The sequence below is a fragment of the Cetorhinus maximus genome, chromosome 7 (genome assembly GCF_964194155.1).
Source record: "Cetorhinus maximus chromosome 7, sCetMax3.hap1.1, whole genome shotgun sequence".
Taxonomy (NCBI): domain Eukaryota; kingdom Metazoa; phylum Chordata; class Chondrichthyes; order Lamniformes; family Cetorhinidae; genus Cetorhinus; species Cetorhinus maximus.
Window position 1 is genome coordinate 3395441 of NC_135885.1, and position 17009 is coordinate 3412449.

The following is a 17009-nucleotide window of genomic DNA, read 5'->3' on the forward strand; positions in this document are numbered from 1 at the left end:
GTCCAGGTGAGTTATCGGCCTTTAGCTCCATTAGTTTCTCTGGTAATTTTTCTCTAGTGATAGTTATTGTATTTATTTCTCCCCCCATTTTGCCCCATGATTATTTAGTATTTTTGGTATGCTATTGGTGTCTTCTACCATGAAGACTAATGCAAAGTATTTATTCAACTCCTCTGCCATTTCCTGGTTCCCCATTATTATTTCCCCAGCCTCATTCTCTAAGGGGCCAGTATTGACTTTGGCCTCTCTCTTCCTTTTTATGTAGTTAAAGAACCTCTTACAGTCCGTTTTTATATTACTTGCTAGGTTACCCTCAAAGTTTATTTTCTCCCCCTTTATTATTTTTTTGGCTATCTTCTGTTGATTTTTAAAACTTTCCCAATCCTCTGGCTCACCACCAATCTTTGCCACATTGCATGTTTTTTCTTTCACTTTGATATTATCCTTAACTTCTTTGGTTAACCATGGTTGATTTATCTACTTCCTGGAATCCTTCTTCCACACTAGGATATATCTTTGTTGAGAGTCATGAACCATTTTCTTAAATGTCTGCCATTGTTTATCAACCGTCTTTTCTGCTAAACTCCTTTCCCTGTCCGCTGCAGCCAACATATTACATTCAATTATCACGTTCTGGTCCACTCACTGAACCTGTCTATATCCTTTTGAAGCATTTTTCATCGTCCCCACAGCGTCCTTTCCCACCTAGCTTTATAGCACTGGTAAACTCCCACATGCTGCAATTGCAAAGCATCACCTGCAATGCCATTCCTACTTAACCTTGTTTTATTTATTTGATAAATGGGCCCACTCCTGTTCCTAATTCCTATGTTCGTAATTAAAGTTAATGTATTTAATTAATTGTTTAGACTTAAGTTTTTAAACTAATTATTTGATCTAGTGTATTAGATAGCTGGATTGATATTAAATGTTTACCTTTAACCTATCCCCATGTCCCCTGCTTGTACTGCGACCTCTGATTTTTCTCCTGTGCCTCTAACTGACTCACACTGAGTTTCGCTCTGCTCCATTCTGTTCATCTCCTGGCCTTGTCCTTCTCCCCATCCACCTCAACCTCACCCTTCTCCCCGCGCGGCCCCCCTACCAGCCTCACCTTTCTCCCTGCCCCCACCCCCAGCCTTTCTCCTGGCTATCCCCCCGGCCACGCCCTTCTCCCCTCACCCCACCTGGCCTCACCCTTCTCCCCGCTCCTTCACCACACCCCCCACCCTCGCCCTTCTCCCCACACCCCACAACCGCCTTTCTCCCAGCAACCCCTCTGTCTCGGTCTTCTCCCAACAACCCCCCCCCCCCCCCCCCACCCACCCACACCCCTCCGTGGAGTGGGATCTGGCACATGCACCGTGGGTCAAATAGCCTCCTTCTGTGCATATTATTATTCTGTAATCGTAAAGGTGCACATTTCAGTGTGGTCATACATTGCCATCCTGTGGCACCTACATGGTAATACAGTAACCATTCCTTGTACTCATCTATGTCCAAGGTTTTTTGCTTTCAGAAGCTACTTCGCAAAGCTGTGTGGGCTTTGTATAAAGTTTAAATTCACATCCCATTAATTTGCAGATACCGACATAGCTGGTTTTCTGATTTTAGTAATTATGCAAATAAATAAGTGTTTCCAAATCTCCAGGCCCAGGAACACTAATAGTAAATACTTAGTTATATAGCACATTTAATGTAATAAAAGTCCTAAGACACTTCACAGGAGTGTTAAAAACAGAATACGATAACATAGACACGTGAAATATTATGGTAGATGACCAAAGGCTTTGCCACCATAAGCTGCGGTACATGATCAATTCTTAATTTTCACCGATTGAATATTGGAGGTATTGCCAGACTGGGAGCCAATATAGATCAGCAAGCATAAGGGTAATGGGCAAACTTAAGGTACAGGAAATAGAATTTTCAAAAGTTCACAGAGGTTGGTGCATGGGAAGCCAGATGAGGAGAGCATTGGAATAGCCAAGTCTGGTGGTGACAAAGACGTAGCAATGGGTTTCAGCAGCAAGGGACATCGCTGGAAAGTAACCAGGGACTGCAACAGGAGCACAAGTACTCTGCCCCGCTGATCATGATTCAACCAAGTATCCACTGGTGTGGGCAGCAGTGGAGGCGTGGACAGGTGCAGAGAGAGGAGAGAAAGTAAGAAAGGAAAATAGAAAGAGGAAGAATGTGAACAAAAGATACAAGAGCAAAATGTGAGAGGAGAGAGAAAAAAAGCAAGATGCAGAAAGAGAGAGAAGAATAAATGAAACCCACAGACATAGAGAACACCTCAGGGCCTTGGCCTAACCTTGCATAGGAGTGGCCTGGGATTTGTGGCTGGGGAACGTGTACTATGGGTGAAAACAAAATACTTTTTGAAATGGTGAGAGAGAGAGGTGGGGGGTATAAGAAGTAAACTTGTAGCTTCAGGAATGCTAAATATTCAGGTATGAAATTGTTTTCGAAATTACTTGAATATTTTTCAGAATTAAAAGTTAAAATATCACAATGTAATCTCAACAAAAACATCATCATTCACCCTCAGCAGAAAGATTTAACAAGATGATACTTCTTCCCCCCTCAAAAAATGAAAGTCAGCTAGTATTGATTTTCAGCATGTACGATGGAGCATGTGTAATTGTGAGATAATTCCCCAAGAATTATGAATACAAAAAAATACATTCTGTAGATCTCAATTTAATTGTAGACAAGCTTTAATTCTTATCTGGGCGATAAGAATCTCTCTCACCGTCTCCCGAAGATGGTTTATGCGGAATATGTTTCCACTTACACAAGTTGACATTCTTCATCTGCAAGCCTATTTGATGAATTGCATCTTGGCATTTAACCACAGTGTGCAGCCATGCAGCACAGTCGTCACCCCCCACCACCCACCCACTCACAAACAGTTATATGCAACCAGGCTTGCTAGATACTACAACTCTGGGAATTTTGTGGAGGGTAACTCAACTCCTGACTCCCCAGAGCCTGTCCACCATCTATAAGGACCAAATCAGGAGTGTGATGGAATATTCTCCAGTTGCCTGGATGAGTGCAGCTCCAACAACACTCAAGAAGCTCGACACCATCCAGGACAAAGCAGCCCACTTGATTAGCACCCCATCCACCACCTTCAACATTCACTCCCTCTACCACCGACACACAGTGGCAGCAGTGTGCACCATCTACAAGATGCACTGCAGCAACTCACCAAGACTTATTAGACAGCACCTTCCAAACCCACAACCTCTATCACCTTGAAGCACAAAGGCAGCAGACACATGGGAACACCACCACCTGGAAGTTCCCCTCCAAGCCACTCACCATCCTGACTTGGAAATATATCACCGTTCCTTCACTGTCACTGGGTCATCCTGGAACTTCCCCCACTCGCAGCACTGTGGGTGTACCTATACCACATGTACTGCAATTCAAAAGGCGGATCACCACCACCTTCAGGGGCAATTAGGGCTGGGCAATAAATGCCAACGTTCACATCCTGGGAATGAATTAAAATAAAAGTAGAGGCCCCACCACTCACTAATCTTAGTAAATCTGCTGCTAATACCAACACAGGCCAGGGCTTGAACCTGGGACGTCTCCTCGATATGGTTCAGTGCCTCACCAGGCAGTGTTATTCCCAATATGTCTGGCTTCCTCCAATAATTACATTCGATGGATATAATAAGGTATCGAGATCAAGGCCCACTTCCTCCCCATCGAGCCCCCTCAATCTCTCCCACCTCTGCCCACCAGGATAGCCATTTTGGCTGGGCTACATTTATGTGGAATGGCAGTAAGAGGACGATTACATTACTAACACCTCAACATGCAGTTGAACTGCTTGGCAAATGTCTCCAGGAAAGGCTCCACAGCCTCTGATGTGGTCACCTCCCGCTTTAGTGCTCGGCTCAGGGATGTGACCCCTTTTCCCTCGATGCCGCAGGGAGTGATGTGAGAGAACCAGCGGAGGTCAGTGTTGCAGTTCAGTGCTAGCCCATGAGAGGTGATGTATCTGCCGCAGTGAATCCCTGAAAAGAGAACAAGATAGAAGGATTAAAGGTAACATTACAATCTTTGAACTTCCTAGGGGAATAACAATTCAAACCTCCCCTATTCCCACACTCCCCCTTCTTCAGCTGTCACTACCGCTGATTCTGAACACTCAATTCTTACTTGGGCAAAGGCTGCACATGCCATGACTAGTTATGTCCAGCCCCTCACCCAATTGTCCATTCTTCATGTGTGACCCTAAGCATGATCACAAATATAATTGACCATGGAATGCATCACAATTCTGTCCTCACTCGACAACTTGGGGCTCACTGGTTAATGATCGAGAGGCAACGCAGTCTGATCCCTTCCATTGGTGTAACTGGGCATTGGGGATAATTTAGCACCACTGAAGCAGGAACCAGCCAACTTAGCTCAGATTTAAACTGGCACCTTCAGGGCTGTGTTCTTCAATGCTGAGGGAGAAAAGAGACAGAGTGAGAGTAAACTCCCAGGGGAGATACAGCACAGGTTGGATACAGAGTAAAGCTCCCTCTACGCTGTCCCCATCAAACACTCCCAGGACAGGTACAGCACGGGGTTAGATACAGAGTAAAGCTCCCTCTACACTGTCCCCATCAAACACTCCCAGGACAGGTACAGCACGGGGTTAGATACAGAGTAAAGCTCCCTCTACACTGTCCCCATTAAACACTCCCAGGACAGGTACAGCACGGGGTTAGATACAGAGTAAAGCTCCCTCTACACTGTCCCCATCAAACGTTCAAACTCAATCTAAATCTAAAAATGCAGCTGACGTTTTTTGTAATGATTTTCTGTCCTCGTCATTACAATGTTCAGAGAAAGATATTTCTGAACACCTGGATCTCTCTGTTCATCCACAGTTATCAGTTTCTTTCCATGCTGTATACTCCCAGTCCATTTTATCCCTCCCAAAATGTATTATCTTGTACTTGTCCACATTAAATTGGCTCTGCCCATCTCACTCGCCTATCTGTGTTCCCAAAATCTTTCACAGATTTTCTCAACATGGGACAAACTTCCACCCTTTGTGTCATCTGCCAACTTTGACATTGTTTTCCCTACACCCTAATTCTCAATATTTATGTAGAGAACAAAAGTGGACCCCACAGTGACCATTGGGATATATCACTTCCCACCTTTTCTCCAATCTGAGCAACAGCCATGTGAAACAGGCTCGAAGGGCTGAATGGCCTCCTGCTGTTCCCATTTGATTTTGGACCCATGGTTCTCAAAGTTTTCCACCACTGGGGGTTTTCCTCATTCACGTCTGGCTATGTTGTATAGAGATTGACTGCTATGATTAGTCAGTAACTCCATTATCATTGTTATCATGCAGCTGCCAGGGTGAGAGAAGGCACACAAGGCATTTTTACATCCAGCAATGACAGTGCTTCTATGTTACCCTTATATTTCCAACTTTCTATCCATGCTGCTACGTTATCTCTTATAACATCTGCCTCAATGCCTGTATTAGGTTCCTCATGAGTCACCTTATCAAGTGCCTTCTGGAAACTACATGTTACAGCCCTTCCTTTATACCGAGCCCTGGTTGAAGATTTCCCCTCCTTACCAATAGCACAGATTTTCTCATCTCTAACCCACACTCCAGTGTCAGGTGATGTCTCTGCATTGATCCCAAACCTGCAGCACAGCTGGATGACAGTTCTCTCCAATTCGCCCACATACCATCGCACACTCTTTTTGAAGTGAGCCAGGTTGAGGATAGGGTAACACACCAGTTGCCCAGGGCCGTGGAAGGTGATCAGTCCCCCTCTGTCAGCCCGGTAGAACTCTGCCCCCAGCCGCTTCAATCGCTCCTCCTCCTCGATTGGATACCGTGCTGTCCTGATCCCAATAGTGTAGACAGGATCGTGCTCGCACAGCAGCAGGGCATTGACTGGGGGTTCGGCAGTGGACCGCTGGGACAGGGCGTTGAGGTGACGCCGGATGAACCTTTGTTGCGCTCGCATCCCATCTACATATGAAATCCTGCCCAGGTTCACCACTTCAATCACAGGCTTCAATGAGGTCATGATGACAAAACCCAGACTGCAGGGTGTAGAGAATAAGAAAGAAGCACTTGCAATTATATAGCACCTTTCACAGCCTTAGGACCTCCTCCTAAAGTGCTTTGCATCCAATGAGGGTGTTTAATCACTGTTGTCACGCAGGAATTGCAGCAGCTTTTTTGCACACAACAAGATCCCACAAACAGCATTGATGATGTCAGGGGATAAATATGGCCAGCACCATAACTTCTAACCCTCAAAGCAAAACAAAACAATTTGACCGATCTTTAAACTGTCCACCTTTTCCAATTTGCCAGGGGCGTAGTGAGATTTAATTGAAAACTATCTGATTGGGAAACTGCAAGATTCGGAATATGGAAAAAGCAGATTGTTGCCTTCCCGACTTTCAGATCGTGGCGGACATGGGAAAGATCCAAGTCTCTGGGCGCAGGATGAAGAGAACAGTTGTTGCAACAACACCAGAAAAAGGCAAACGATCGGTCAGTATTTCTGAGGCACCAAACCACACAGTGTTATCCTGTGTTCCCACAGTTTACATTTCCTTTGTGCTATGCTGCACTTGGCTCTCTGTTTGTTTGCAGCAAAATAGCATACTGATGAAATTCAGAGGACAAAGCTACTGAGTGCTCTCTCAATCTGGTTTGATGAGAAAAAGAGCTTGCATGATATACCTTTCACACCCGTCAGAAATATTTCAAAGTGCTCTGTCAAAATTTGAAATGTAATCACCATTAGCAATTTAAACAAACAACCATTTTTGCACAAAGCAGAATCCCATGAACAGCGACCAGTTAAAATATTTTTAAGTGACGTTGGCCAAGGAAGGAACACGAGTTACTGGGACAGACAGTTGAGGCCGTTTCTCCTTAAAGACGATGGGGGAGCAGTCCCTCAGTACTGCACTGAAGTAGCACTCTGGGTTACATGCTCAGGTTCTAGACTGGAGCTGAAAGGATAAGCCCGTAACACTTCACATTCGTGTTTGTCAGTGAAATGGCAGGTTCCTATCAGTCCTTACTGTACAAACTGCCCACTTGCTAGTTGTTCTGCATGTCTTTTTTTTACTGACATGTTCTGAACACGTCAGGATTTTAGTGTAACATGGATGTTTCAACGTTGGATGTCTCCTGGGAAGTCTGAGTCACTCATCGAGATGCTACGTGTGTACACCCGCCTTCGGCACTGGCTGTGAAAACTTCTCGCTGGCCTAGCGTCATAGAAATTTTGTTTGAAGACTGGGGACCCAGTGTGTACAATATCGACCCAGTGGTAGAGAACAGCAAGCAGAAAGACCAGCACACCCAGACAGTTTACAAAGTAAAGGAGCTCAGCTTCGGTCATCCCACAGATCTGGGAAAAATGGCAAAAGAATCAAATCAGGATATGTTCAATTGGTTTCAGACTCGCTTCTGTATAACTAGTCACAGGTAATGAATAATCGGTGGCTCAGGTTTTCAAGTGGCAATCTAAGAATTCATGACATCAAATCCCACCATGGCGCATTGCAAAACCAAATTCAGTCATTCAATGGTTTGTGATCTGACACCATATAAAATGACTACTAAAGCTGTTGGAATGTTGCAGAATTCCTGGTTTTCTAATGACTTTCAGGGAAGGAAACCTGCCACCTCTACCCAGTCTGTTTAATACACAGTCCCAGTCCCAACAGTCTACCCTCTGAGTCAGCTGGTTGTGGGTTCAAGTTTCACTCCATAATCCAGGTGGACATCCCCATTGCAGTAATTAGGCAGGTGCACCTTTCAGATGAGCTGTTACAACACTGTTAAACCGAGGACCCATCTGCCCTCTCAGAGGATGTAAAAGATCCCATAGTCACTATTTCAAAGAAGAGCGGAGAGTCTTCCACAACCTTCCCTTGGTATCCTGCCAATATTTATTGTTTGACCAATACCACGAGAAATAAATCTGGTCATTATCACATTGTTGTTTGTGGGACCTTGCTTTGCATCTATTTCCTACACTACAATGACTATACTTCAAAAGTTACTTCATTGGCTACAAAGCTCTTCCAAATGTCTTGAGGTTATGAAGGGTGTTATGTCATGAAGCTATTAATGTATATAATATTATTGGAAAATATTTTTCTTTTAAAATAGACGTTTAGTCTGTGGGTGTGTCTTAATTGGATTAAAGCCAGCTTGTCTGGGTGCTTTGATGATGTGTACTAGTTTTGAGATGTAAGAGAGGTAGAGGGCATTTGCATTTTTTGAATAGAACATTCAAGAAGTGGGGTGAAATCTGGCACCTAGCTCACAGAGACCAAGCAATATGTTTATATTACTAATAAAATTAGTAGTATGAAAGGGGTTTTATTGTTAGAGAGGTTTAGTTCAGAGGCTGGTGATACAATGAGAAATTAAATTCAATGAGCTGTGCTAGGTATAACTTCAGCAGTTTTGTGAGTGCAGGGCAGAGGCAATGTAAGATCAAAGTAGCTGTAAGCCTACTGCTGTCTCCAAAAGAGCCAAAGTGAAAGGAACCTCATTTTGAATTCCTACGGTAAAAATGCTTTGCCTGGTGTCTGGTTAAGTCTATGGGTTGCTGTTGCCTTAATGGAGATTAGTTTGGAATTTGTTAAAAGTTATGATAGTAGCAATTTGTAGCCATGTAAATGTGTTTAATGTGTTGTAACTTAATAAAATGTTTCATTTAGTTTAATATAAAACCTCTCGAGGACTGGTGGTCAGATTCCTGAATTTAGAGTTGCATCTCAAACATACCACTTAAAAATATAGGTTATGACAGTTGTTTAAAGTTTCCCTCTGGGATTTTTAAATAACTCAGCTTTACCGAAAAGCTGTCTCATAATAATTAAAATGCAAATTCTTTAAGTTGCTGACTGCATATGTCCTCCAAAATGGTCTAACAAAGCACTCAAAGTAATCACTATAAAGTCTCACTCCCAGTTTCTTACAGATAGTCAATGTAGCCTTAACCTTTACAAAATATATCAATCAAATACCATAAAATGTTATCAATGAGATATCAATTGCTTTTCCTCAATCAGCTTGTTTTTTTTTTAATTTATTCTTATTCAATATGTGGGCATTGATGACAATGCTAGCATTTGTTGCCTACCCCTAATTGCCCTTTGAGGGCAGTTAAGAGTCAACCACATTGCTATGGGCCTGGAGTCACGTGCGGACCAGACCAAGCAGAATTCTTTCCCTATAAAGAACATTAGTGAACCAGATGGATTTTTATGACAACCGATAGTGACTTCATGGTCACTATTAATGCAACCAGGTTTTAATTCCAGATTTTAAAAAATAATTATTTAAATTTATTAATTTAGTTTAATAGTAATTTGGTAGTACAGAACTTGAGTATTGCTGAAACAAGAGACTTGTTTGTTAAAGCTTTTCGTCTTGCACTTATTGGTAGTGATTGGTTTAAATTTCAAACAATGCTTGGCAAGACTGAAGCAAACGCAGACTGGGTGACCGCTTTGCGGAACACCTTCGGTCTGTCTGCAGGCATGACCCAGACCTCCCTGTCGCTTGCCATTTCAACACACCACCCTGCTCTCATGCTCACATGTCCATCCTTGGCCTGCTGCAATGTTCCAGTGAAGCTCAATGCAAACTGGAGGAACAGCACCTCATCCTCCGACTAGGCACTTTACAGCCTTCCGGACTTAACATTTGACTTCAACAACTTCAGATCATGAACTCTCTCCTCCATCCCCACGCCCTTTCCGATCCCCCTTTTTCCAATAATTTATCATTTTTTAAATATATTTTTCTTTTTCCACCTATTTCCATTATTTTTAAATTTATTTCCATCCATTGTTTTATCTCCACCTTTTAGCCTATTTCGATCCCTTCCCCACACCCCACCCCCACTAGCGCTATCTGTCACTTGCTCGTCCTGCGTTCTACCCTTAATGTCACCATTAGCACATTCCTTAGCTAATCTCACCACCATCAACACCCTTTTGTCTATGACATCTTTGGCAATCTTTTCTTTGCCTCCACCTATCATTGGCCCTCTATCCAGCTCTACCTGTCTCACCCCCCTCAACTAGCTTATCTTTCACCTCATTTCTATATTTCCTTAGTTCTGATGAAGAGTCATTTGGACTCGAAATGTTAACTGTATTCCTCTCCGCAGATGCTATCAGACCTGCTGAGTTTTTCTAGCTATTTTTGTTTTCAGAGCGTTGGCCTGGTTTTCTTGATCTCTGGTCCACTGACATTACCATTATACCACCATCTCCCATGAAACCTCTCATCTTCAGTGAATCAATCTCCATCTCAATTCATCATGCAGTCTCTCCCTATCTCTAATCTCCAGCCTCACAACCCTCCGAGATCTCAGCATTCCTAATTCTGGCTTCTTGAACATCCCCAATTTTAACCCTCCCTTCTCTACTCCTTAAAATTTTAGATACTCACTAGAAAAATTGTGAAGGCCAATTGGGATATGTAAAATTTTGATCGGGCAACATAAGAATAAGGGTGGGGGGGGAAGTTCTGAGAGCAGGGCGGGGGGGAGGGACAATGGTTTTTCTACAGTCGTTTCGCAGTCTCTGATGGAGGCAGTGACGGAGATTCAGAGCCCATTTCCTTAAGAAACACCTTCCAAACAATCGTAAGAAAAAAAAACACGTGTGCACATGTCATGGGGCCTTAGAGCAAAGCCCAGAACTGTGCCGCCAAAGTCTCTGCTCCACAGTTGTCATTGCTGCCTCAGAGGAGAAGGAACTCGCAACCCCAATCATAATGTGTAAAGAAAAACAGCCAGGAGAGATGTAGTAAGGGCCACAGAAAAGACAAGTGCAGGCCACATATTGAATACCCCTGTCACTTTGACCAATGTTTTGGTCACCTGGCTTAATATCTCCTTACATGATTTGGTGTCAAATTTTGTTTCATTAAAGCATCCTAAGGCACTTCACAGACATTTGAGTCACAGAATGGCTACAGCATAGGAGGCTATTCAGCTGTTGTGTCTGTGCTAGCTCTCTGTAAATGCAGTTCACCTAATGCCACGGCCCTGCCTTTTCCCTGTAGCCCTGCAATTTTTTCCTTTTCAAATAACAATCCAATTCCCTTTTGAAAGCCTCAATTGAATCTGCTTCCACCACATTCTCAGGCAGTGCATTCCAGACCCTAACTAGTTGTTGCGTAAAAGTTTTTCCGCATGGTGCCATTGCTTCTTTGGCAATTACCTTAAATCTGTGCCCTCTGGTTCTTGATCCTTCAACCTAATGATTTGGAATACATCCACCAAATCTCCTCTCAACCTTCTCTCCTCCAAGGAAAATAGTCCGAACCTTTCCAATCTCTTCATGTAACTGAAGTCTTACAGCATTAAAGGCGTTCTATAAATCGTTGCTGTCATCCGAGTGAGATTCAATGCTGTGTTACCAACCATCATAAAACCTTCATGCAGTTTGTGGAACTTAATACCCGAAATTTTATACTTCAATGTTCTGGAATACATCGAACCAGAAATAGGATTAGATTATTTTACCTGCTCAGTGAAGTTTCATAACCTGACACCGTCGGCGCCGCCATTTTATAACCTTTGACCCTGCCCAATTCTTAGACATATAATTCTTTTTATTCCATGCCGGTTTATTTTTTAAAAATCATGTTAAATTCTGCTGAGCAAACAAAGGACAATTTTGCTGTTCAGTTTTTTTTTGGGTTGGGGGGGAAGGCGGTGGCTATGAGGCCGAGTTGGACGCTGGGCCTTGGTTGCCAAGGTAACGGTGGGGCCCCGCCTCCTCTCTCTTCCGGTGACCCTTCACCCCGCTTTCGCGCCACCGTCGCTATGGAGGAGCTCGAGCTTCTGGTGGAGAACATCGAGGAGCTGGTGGCAGATGAGAACCGGATTGTGAGCGGAAGATAAGACCGGGGAATATGGGGGAGAGATCAAGCGGGGAATATGGGGGGATGGAGAGATAAAGCCGGGGAATATGGGGGGGGGGTGGGGAGAGATAAAGCCGGGGAATATGGGGGGGGGGGAGAGATAAAGCCGGGGAATATGGGGGGATGGGAGAGATAAAGCCGGGGAATATGGGGGGATGGGAGAGATAAAGCCGGGGAATATGGGGGGATGGGAGAGATAAAGCCGGGGAATATGGGGGGGGGGGGGGAGGAGAGGGAAAGAGATGGGGTTGGTGGGGATGAAGGAGAGGGATAAAGCGGGGAAGATGGGGGGTGGGGAGGGAAGTAAAGCTGGGGAATATGTGAGGGTCGGGGGAGAAATAAAGCTGAAGAACGTGGGAGGTGGGATAAATCAGGGGAAAGAGGGGGGTGATAAGCCAGGGGAACATGGGGGACGTTGATAAACTAGGGGAACATGGGGGACGTTGATAAGCTAGGGGAATATGGGGGACGGTGATAAGCCAGGGGAATATGGGGGACGGTGATAAGCCAGGGGAATATGGGGGACGGTGATAAGCCAGGGGAATATGGGGGACGGTGATAAGACAGGGGAATATGGGGGATGGTGATAAAACAGGGGAATATGGGGGACGGTGATAAGCCAGGGGAATATGGGGGACGGTGATAAGCCAGGGGAATATGGGGGACGGTGATAAACCAGGGGAATATGGGGGACGGTGATAAGCCAGGGGAATATGGGGGACGGTGATAAGCCAGGGAAATATGGGGGACGGTGATAAGCCAGGGAAATATGGGGGACGGTGATAAGCCAGGGAAATATGGGGGACGGTGATAAGACAGGGGAATATGGGGGACGGTGATAAGACAGGGGAATATGGGGGACGGTGATAAGACAGGGGAATATGGGGGACGGTGATAAGACAGGGGAATATGGGGGACGGTGATAAGACAGGGGAATATGGGGGACGGTGATAAGACAGAGGAATGTAGGGAGGGTGGAGGAAGAAGATAAACCCAGGGAATGTGCAGGGGGGAAGATAAACCCGGGGAATGTGGTGGGGGGAGATAAGCCCGGGGAATGTAGGGCGAGGGAGAGTTAAGCCCGAGAATATGGGGGGGGTGGCGAGGAGATAAACCCAGGTAATGGGGGGGTTGGAGATAATCCCAGGGAATATGAGTGTGGGGGGAAATGGCTTAGTGGTATTGTCGCTGGTCTAGTAATCCAGAGACCCAGTGTAATGCTCTGGGGACCTGGGTTCGAAAAGGAATGAAACTGGACAGACCACCCGGCATTGACCTAGGCACCTGTCAACCCTGCAAAGTCTTCCTTGCTAGCATCTGGGGGCTAGTGTCAAAATTGGGAGAGCTGTCACACAGACTAGTCAAGCAACAGCCTGACATAGTCTTCCTCACGGAATTATATCTTATAGATAATGTCCCAGACACCACCATCACTGTCCCTGGGTATGTCCTGTCCCACCGGTAAGACAGACCCAGCAGAGGTGGCGGTACACTGGTATACAGTTGGGGGTGAGTTGCCCTGGGAGTTGGCTCCGGACCCCATGAAGTCTCATGGTATCAGGTCAAACATAGACAAGGAAACCTCCTGCTGATTACCATGTACCACCCGCCCTCAGCTGATGAATCAATGCTCCTCCATGTTGAACCCCACTTCAGGGTGGCAAAGGCACAGAATGTACTCTGGGTGGGGGACTTCAATGTCCATCGCCAAGAGTGGCTCAGTAGCACCACTACTGACCAAGCTGGCCGAGTCTTAAAGGACGTAGCTGCTAGACTGGGTCTGCAGCAGGTGGTGAGGGGACCAACAAGAGGGAAAAACATACTTGACCTCATCCTCACCAACCTGCCTGCCACAGATGCATCTGTCCATGACAGTATCGGTAGGTATGAACACCACACAGTCGTTGTGGAGAAGGAATTCCAACTTCACATTGAGGATTCCTTCCACCGTGTTGTGTGGCACTACCACCGGGATAGATTTTGAACAGATCTAGCAACTCAAGACTAGGCATCCATGAGGCACTGTGGGCCATCAGCAGCAGCAGAATTGTAATCTCTTTCAGAGTTAAAACAATTAACTAAATTAACAAAATAAGGGGTAAATCAAGCACAGCCCCTAAGTCAGGTCAGCTGTAAAATCAAGGAAAAACTTTAAAGGAACCTTACAAACATTAAACCAAAATGTGGTTAAAGGGGTCAACAAAATACCCCAGTCCCCGCGGTGCCCACCGGACACGGAAGGCCAGCAGAATTGTACTTGAACACAATCTGTAACCTCGTCCCTGGCGTATCTCTCACTCTACCATTACCATCAAGTCAGGGGATCGACCCTGGTTCAATGAAGAATGCAGGAGGGCATGCCAGGAGCAGTGCCAGGTATACCTAAAAATGAGTTGTCAACTTGGTGAAGCTATAACGCAGGACTACTTGCGTGCCAAACAACATAAGTAGCAAGTCATGGACAGAGCTAAGCGATCCCACAACCAATGGATCAGATCTAAGCTCTACAGTCCTGCCACATCCAGTTGTGAAAGGTGGTGGACAATTAAACAACTCACTGGAGGAGGAGGCTCCACAAATATCCCCATCCTCAATGATGGGGCAGCCCAGCACATCAGTGCAAAAGATAAGGATGAATCATTTGCTACAATCTTCAGCAAGGAGTGCCGAGTGGGTGATCGATCCCAGCCTCCTCTGGAGGTCCCCAGCATCACAGATGCTAGTCTTCAGCAATTCGGTTCACTCCACATGATATCAAGAAATGGCTGAAGGCACTGGACACTGCAAAGACTATGGGCCCTGACAATATTCATCAATAGTACTGAAGACTTGTGCTCCAGGACTTGCCACACCCTTAGCCAAGCTGTTCCAGTACAGCTACAACATTGGCATCTACCTGGCTACGTGGAAAATTACCCAGGTATGTCCTGTACACACAAAGCAGGACAAACCCAACCAGCCAATTACCGTCCCATCAGTCTACTCTCAATCATCTGTAAAGTAATGGAAGGGGTCATCAATCACGCTATCAAGCGGCACTTAGCAACAACCTGTTCATTGATACCCAGTTTGGGTTCCGCCGGGGCCACTCAGCTCTTGACCTTATTACAGACTTGGTTCAAACATGGACCAAAGAGCTGAACTCCTGAGGTGAGGTGAGAGTTACTGCCCTTGGCATCAAGGCCGCATTTGACCAAGTGTGGCATCAAGGATCCCTAGCAAAACTGGAGTCAATAGAAATCAAGGGGAAAACTCTCCATTGGCTGGAGTCATACCCAGCAGAAAGGAAGATGGTTGTGGTTGTTGGAGGTCAGTCATCCAGGCTCCAGGACATCACTGCAGGTGTTCCTCCGTGTGGTGTCCTCGGCCCAACCATCTTCAGCTGTTTCGGCAATGACCTTCCTTCCATCATAAGGTCAGAAGTGGGGATGTTTGCTGATGACTGCCCAATGTTCACTATTCACGACTGCGCAGATACTGAAGCAGTCCAGGTCCAAATGGAGGAAGACCTGGACAATATCCAGGCTTGGGCTAACGAGTGGCAAGTAACATTCGCACCACATAAGTGCCAGGCAATGACCATCTCCAGGAAGAGAGAATCTAACCATCACCCCTTGATGTTCAATAGCATTACCATCACGGAATCCCCCACTATCAACATCCTGGGGGTTGCCATTGACCAGAAACTGAACTGAACTAGCCATATAAATACGGTGGCTACAAAAGCTAGAGGGTAGGAATCCTGCAACGAGTAACTCATTGACTCCCCAAAGCCAGTCCACCATCTACAAGGCACAAGTCAGGAGTGTGATGGAATACTCCCCACTTGCCTGGATGAGTGCAGCTCCCACAACACTCAAGTAACTTGACAGCATCCAGGACAAAGCAGCCCACTTGATTGGCACCACATCCACAAATGTTCACTCCCTCCAACACCAATGCACAGTAGCAGCAGTGTGTACCATCTACAAGATGCACTGCAGGAATTTGCCAAGGCTCCTTAGACAGCACCTTCCAAACCCATGACCACTTACTATCCAGAAGGACTAGGGCAGCAGCTAGATGGTAATGCCACCACCTGGAAGTTCCCCTCCAAGTCACTCACCATCCTGACTTGGAAATATATCGCTGTTCCTTCACTGTCGTTGGGTCAAAATCCTGGATCTCCCTTCCTAACAGCATTGTGGGTGTACCTACACCACATGGACTGCCGCGGTTCAAGGCGGCAGCTCACCACCATCTCAAGGGCAACTAGGGATGGGCAATAAATGCTGGCCCAGCCATTGAACCCCACATCCCATGAATGAATTAAAAAAAGAAAGATAAGACTGGGGAATATGGGCAGTGGGGGAAATGATAAGCCCAGGGAATATGGTGGGGTGGGATGGGAGGCAGAAGATAAGCCTGGGGAATGTGGTGGGGTAGAAGGAAAAATGGACCCTTGTGGGGTTGGGTGGGGGAGATGGACCCCATGGAAATAGGGAAGAAACCCAGGAGAATGGGTGGAGGCGTAAACCCTTGAGATTGTAGAGGACATAGACTGGGGGTGTTGAAGAGATAAAGCCTAATCTTCCTTCCATGCTGCCCTCATGGTTCTCATCCAGCTCCACAAGTGGCCTCCTCTGGTGATATAATATCTTGTCTGTCTTGCTGCTGAATCTGAGATTATTTTTAAATTATGTTCTCCAGGTCACCTACAAGATGCTGAGCCAGTTCCTGGGCATTCATGTCAACCAGGCGAAACAGTGAGTTTGGTGACTTGAGATAATCCCATCTGTGCCTTATACCCACCATCAAATAGTATGAGCTAAAGAACTGCTTCTTGGGAAACCCAGGAGGGGCAATCCTACGTGAATCATCCTCTGCAGGACAGGAAAGGAGGAAATGGGGAGGGTGAGGGAATGCTGTGTCTTGTACCAGTTGTGTGCGGGCATCAACAACAAATTGCATTTATAAAAGTGTCTTTAATGTAGTAAAGCATTTTGTAGTTGTCCTAGTAGCCTGGGGTGGGAACAGATGGGAAATAGATCAG

The 17009-nt window shown here is 45.7% G+C and overlaps 2 protein-coding genes across 3 annotated transcripts in view; one reads left to right on the plus strand and one right to left on the minus strand.

Annotated features, from left to right (window-relative positions):
- Nucleotides 1-1677: 1677 nt before the first annotated feature.
- Nucleotides 1678-11698, minus strand: lipt2 (lipoyl(octanoyl) transferase 2). The gene is made up of 3 exons (XM_078545012.1): nucleotides 11577-11698; nucleotides 5618-7427; nucleotides 1678-4040 (listed from the first exon to the last, which is right to left on the minus strand). The coding sequence occupies exons 2-3, from the start codon at nucleotides 6078-6080 to the stop codon at nucleotides 3826-3828; spliced, it is 678 nt and encodes a 225-aa protein (XP_078401138.1). The 5' UTR covers nucleotides 6081-7427; nucleotides 11577-11698; the 3' UTR covers nucleotides 1678-3825.
- Nucleotides 11699-11825: 127 nt separating this feature from the next.
- Nucleotides 11826-17009, plus strand: part of pold3 (polymerase (DNA-directed), delta 3, accessory subunit) — a 37724-nt gene continuing 32540 nt past the window's right edge. For both annotated transcript variants that reach the window (XM_078544982.1, XM_078544983.1), the window contains exons 1-2: nucleotides 11826-11942; nucleotides 16667-16722. In XM_078544982.1, the coding sequence (XP_078401108.1) occupies nucleotides 11880-11942; nucleotides 16667-16722 (119 nt within the window). In that variant the 5' untranslated portion in view covers nucleotides 11826-11879. The remainder of the gene's footprint in view (nucleotides 11943-16666; nucleotides 16723-17009) is intronic.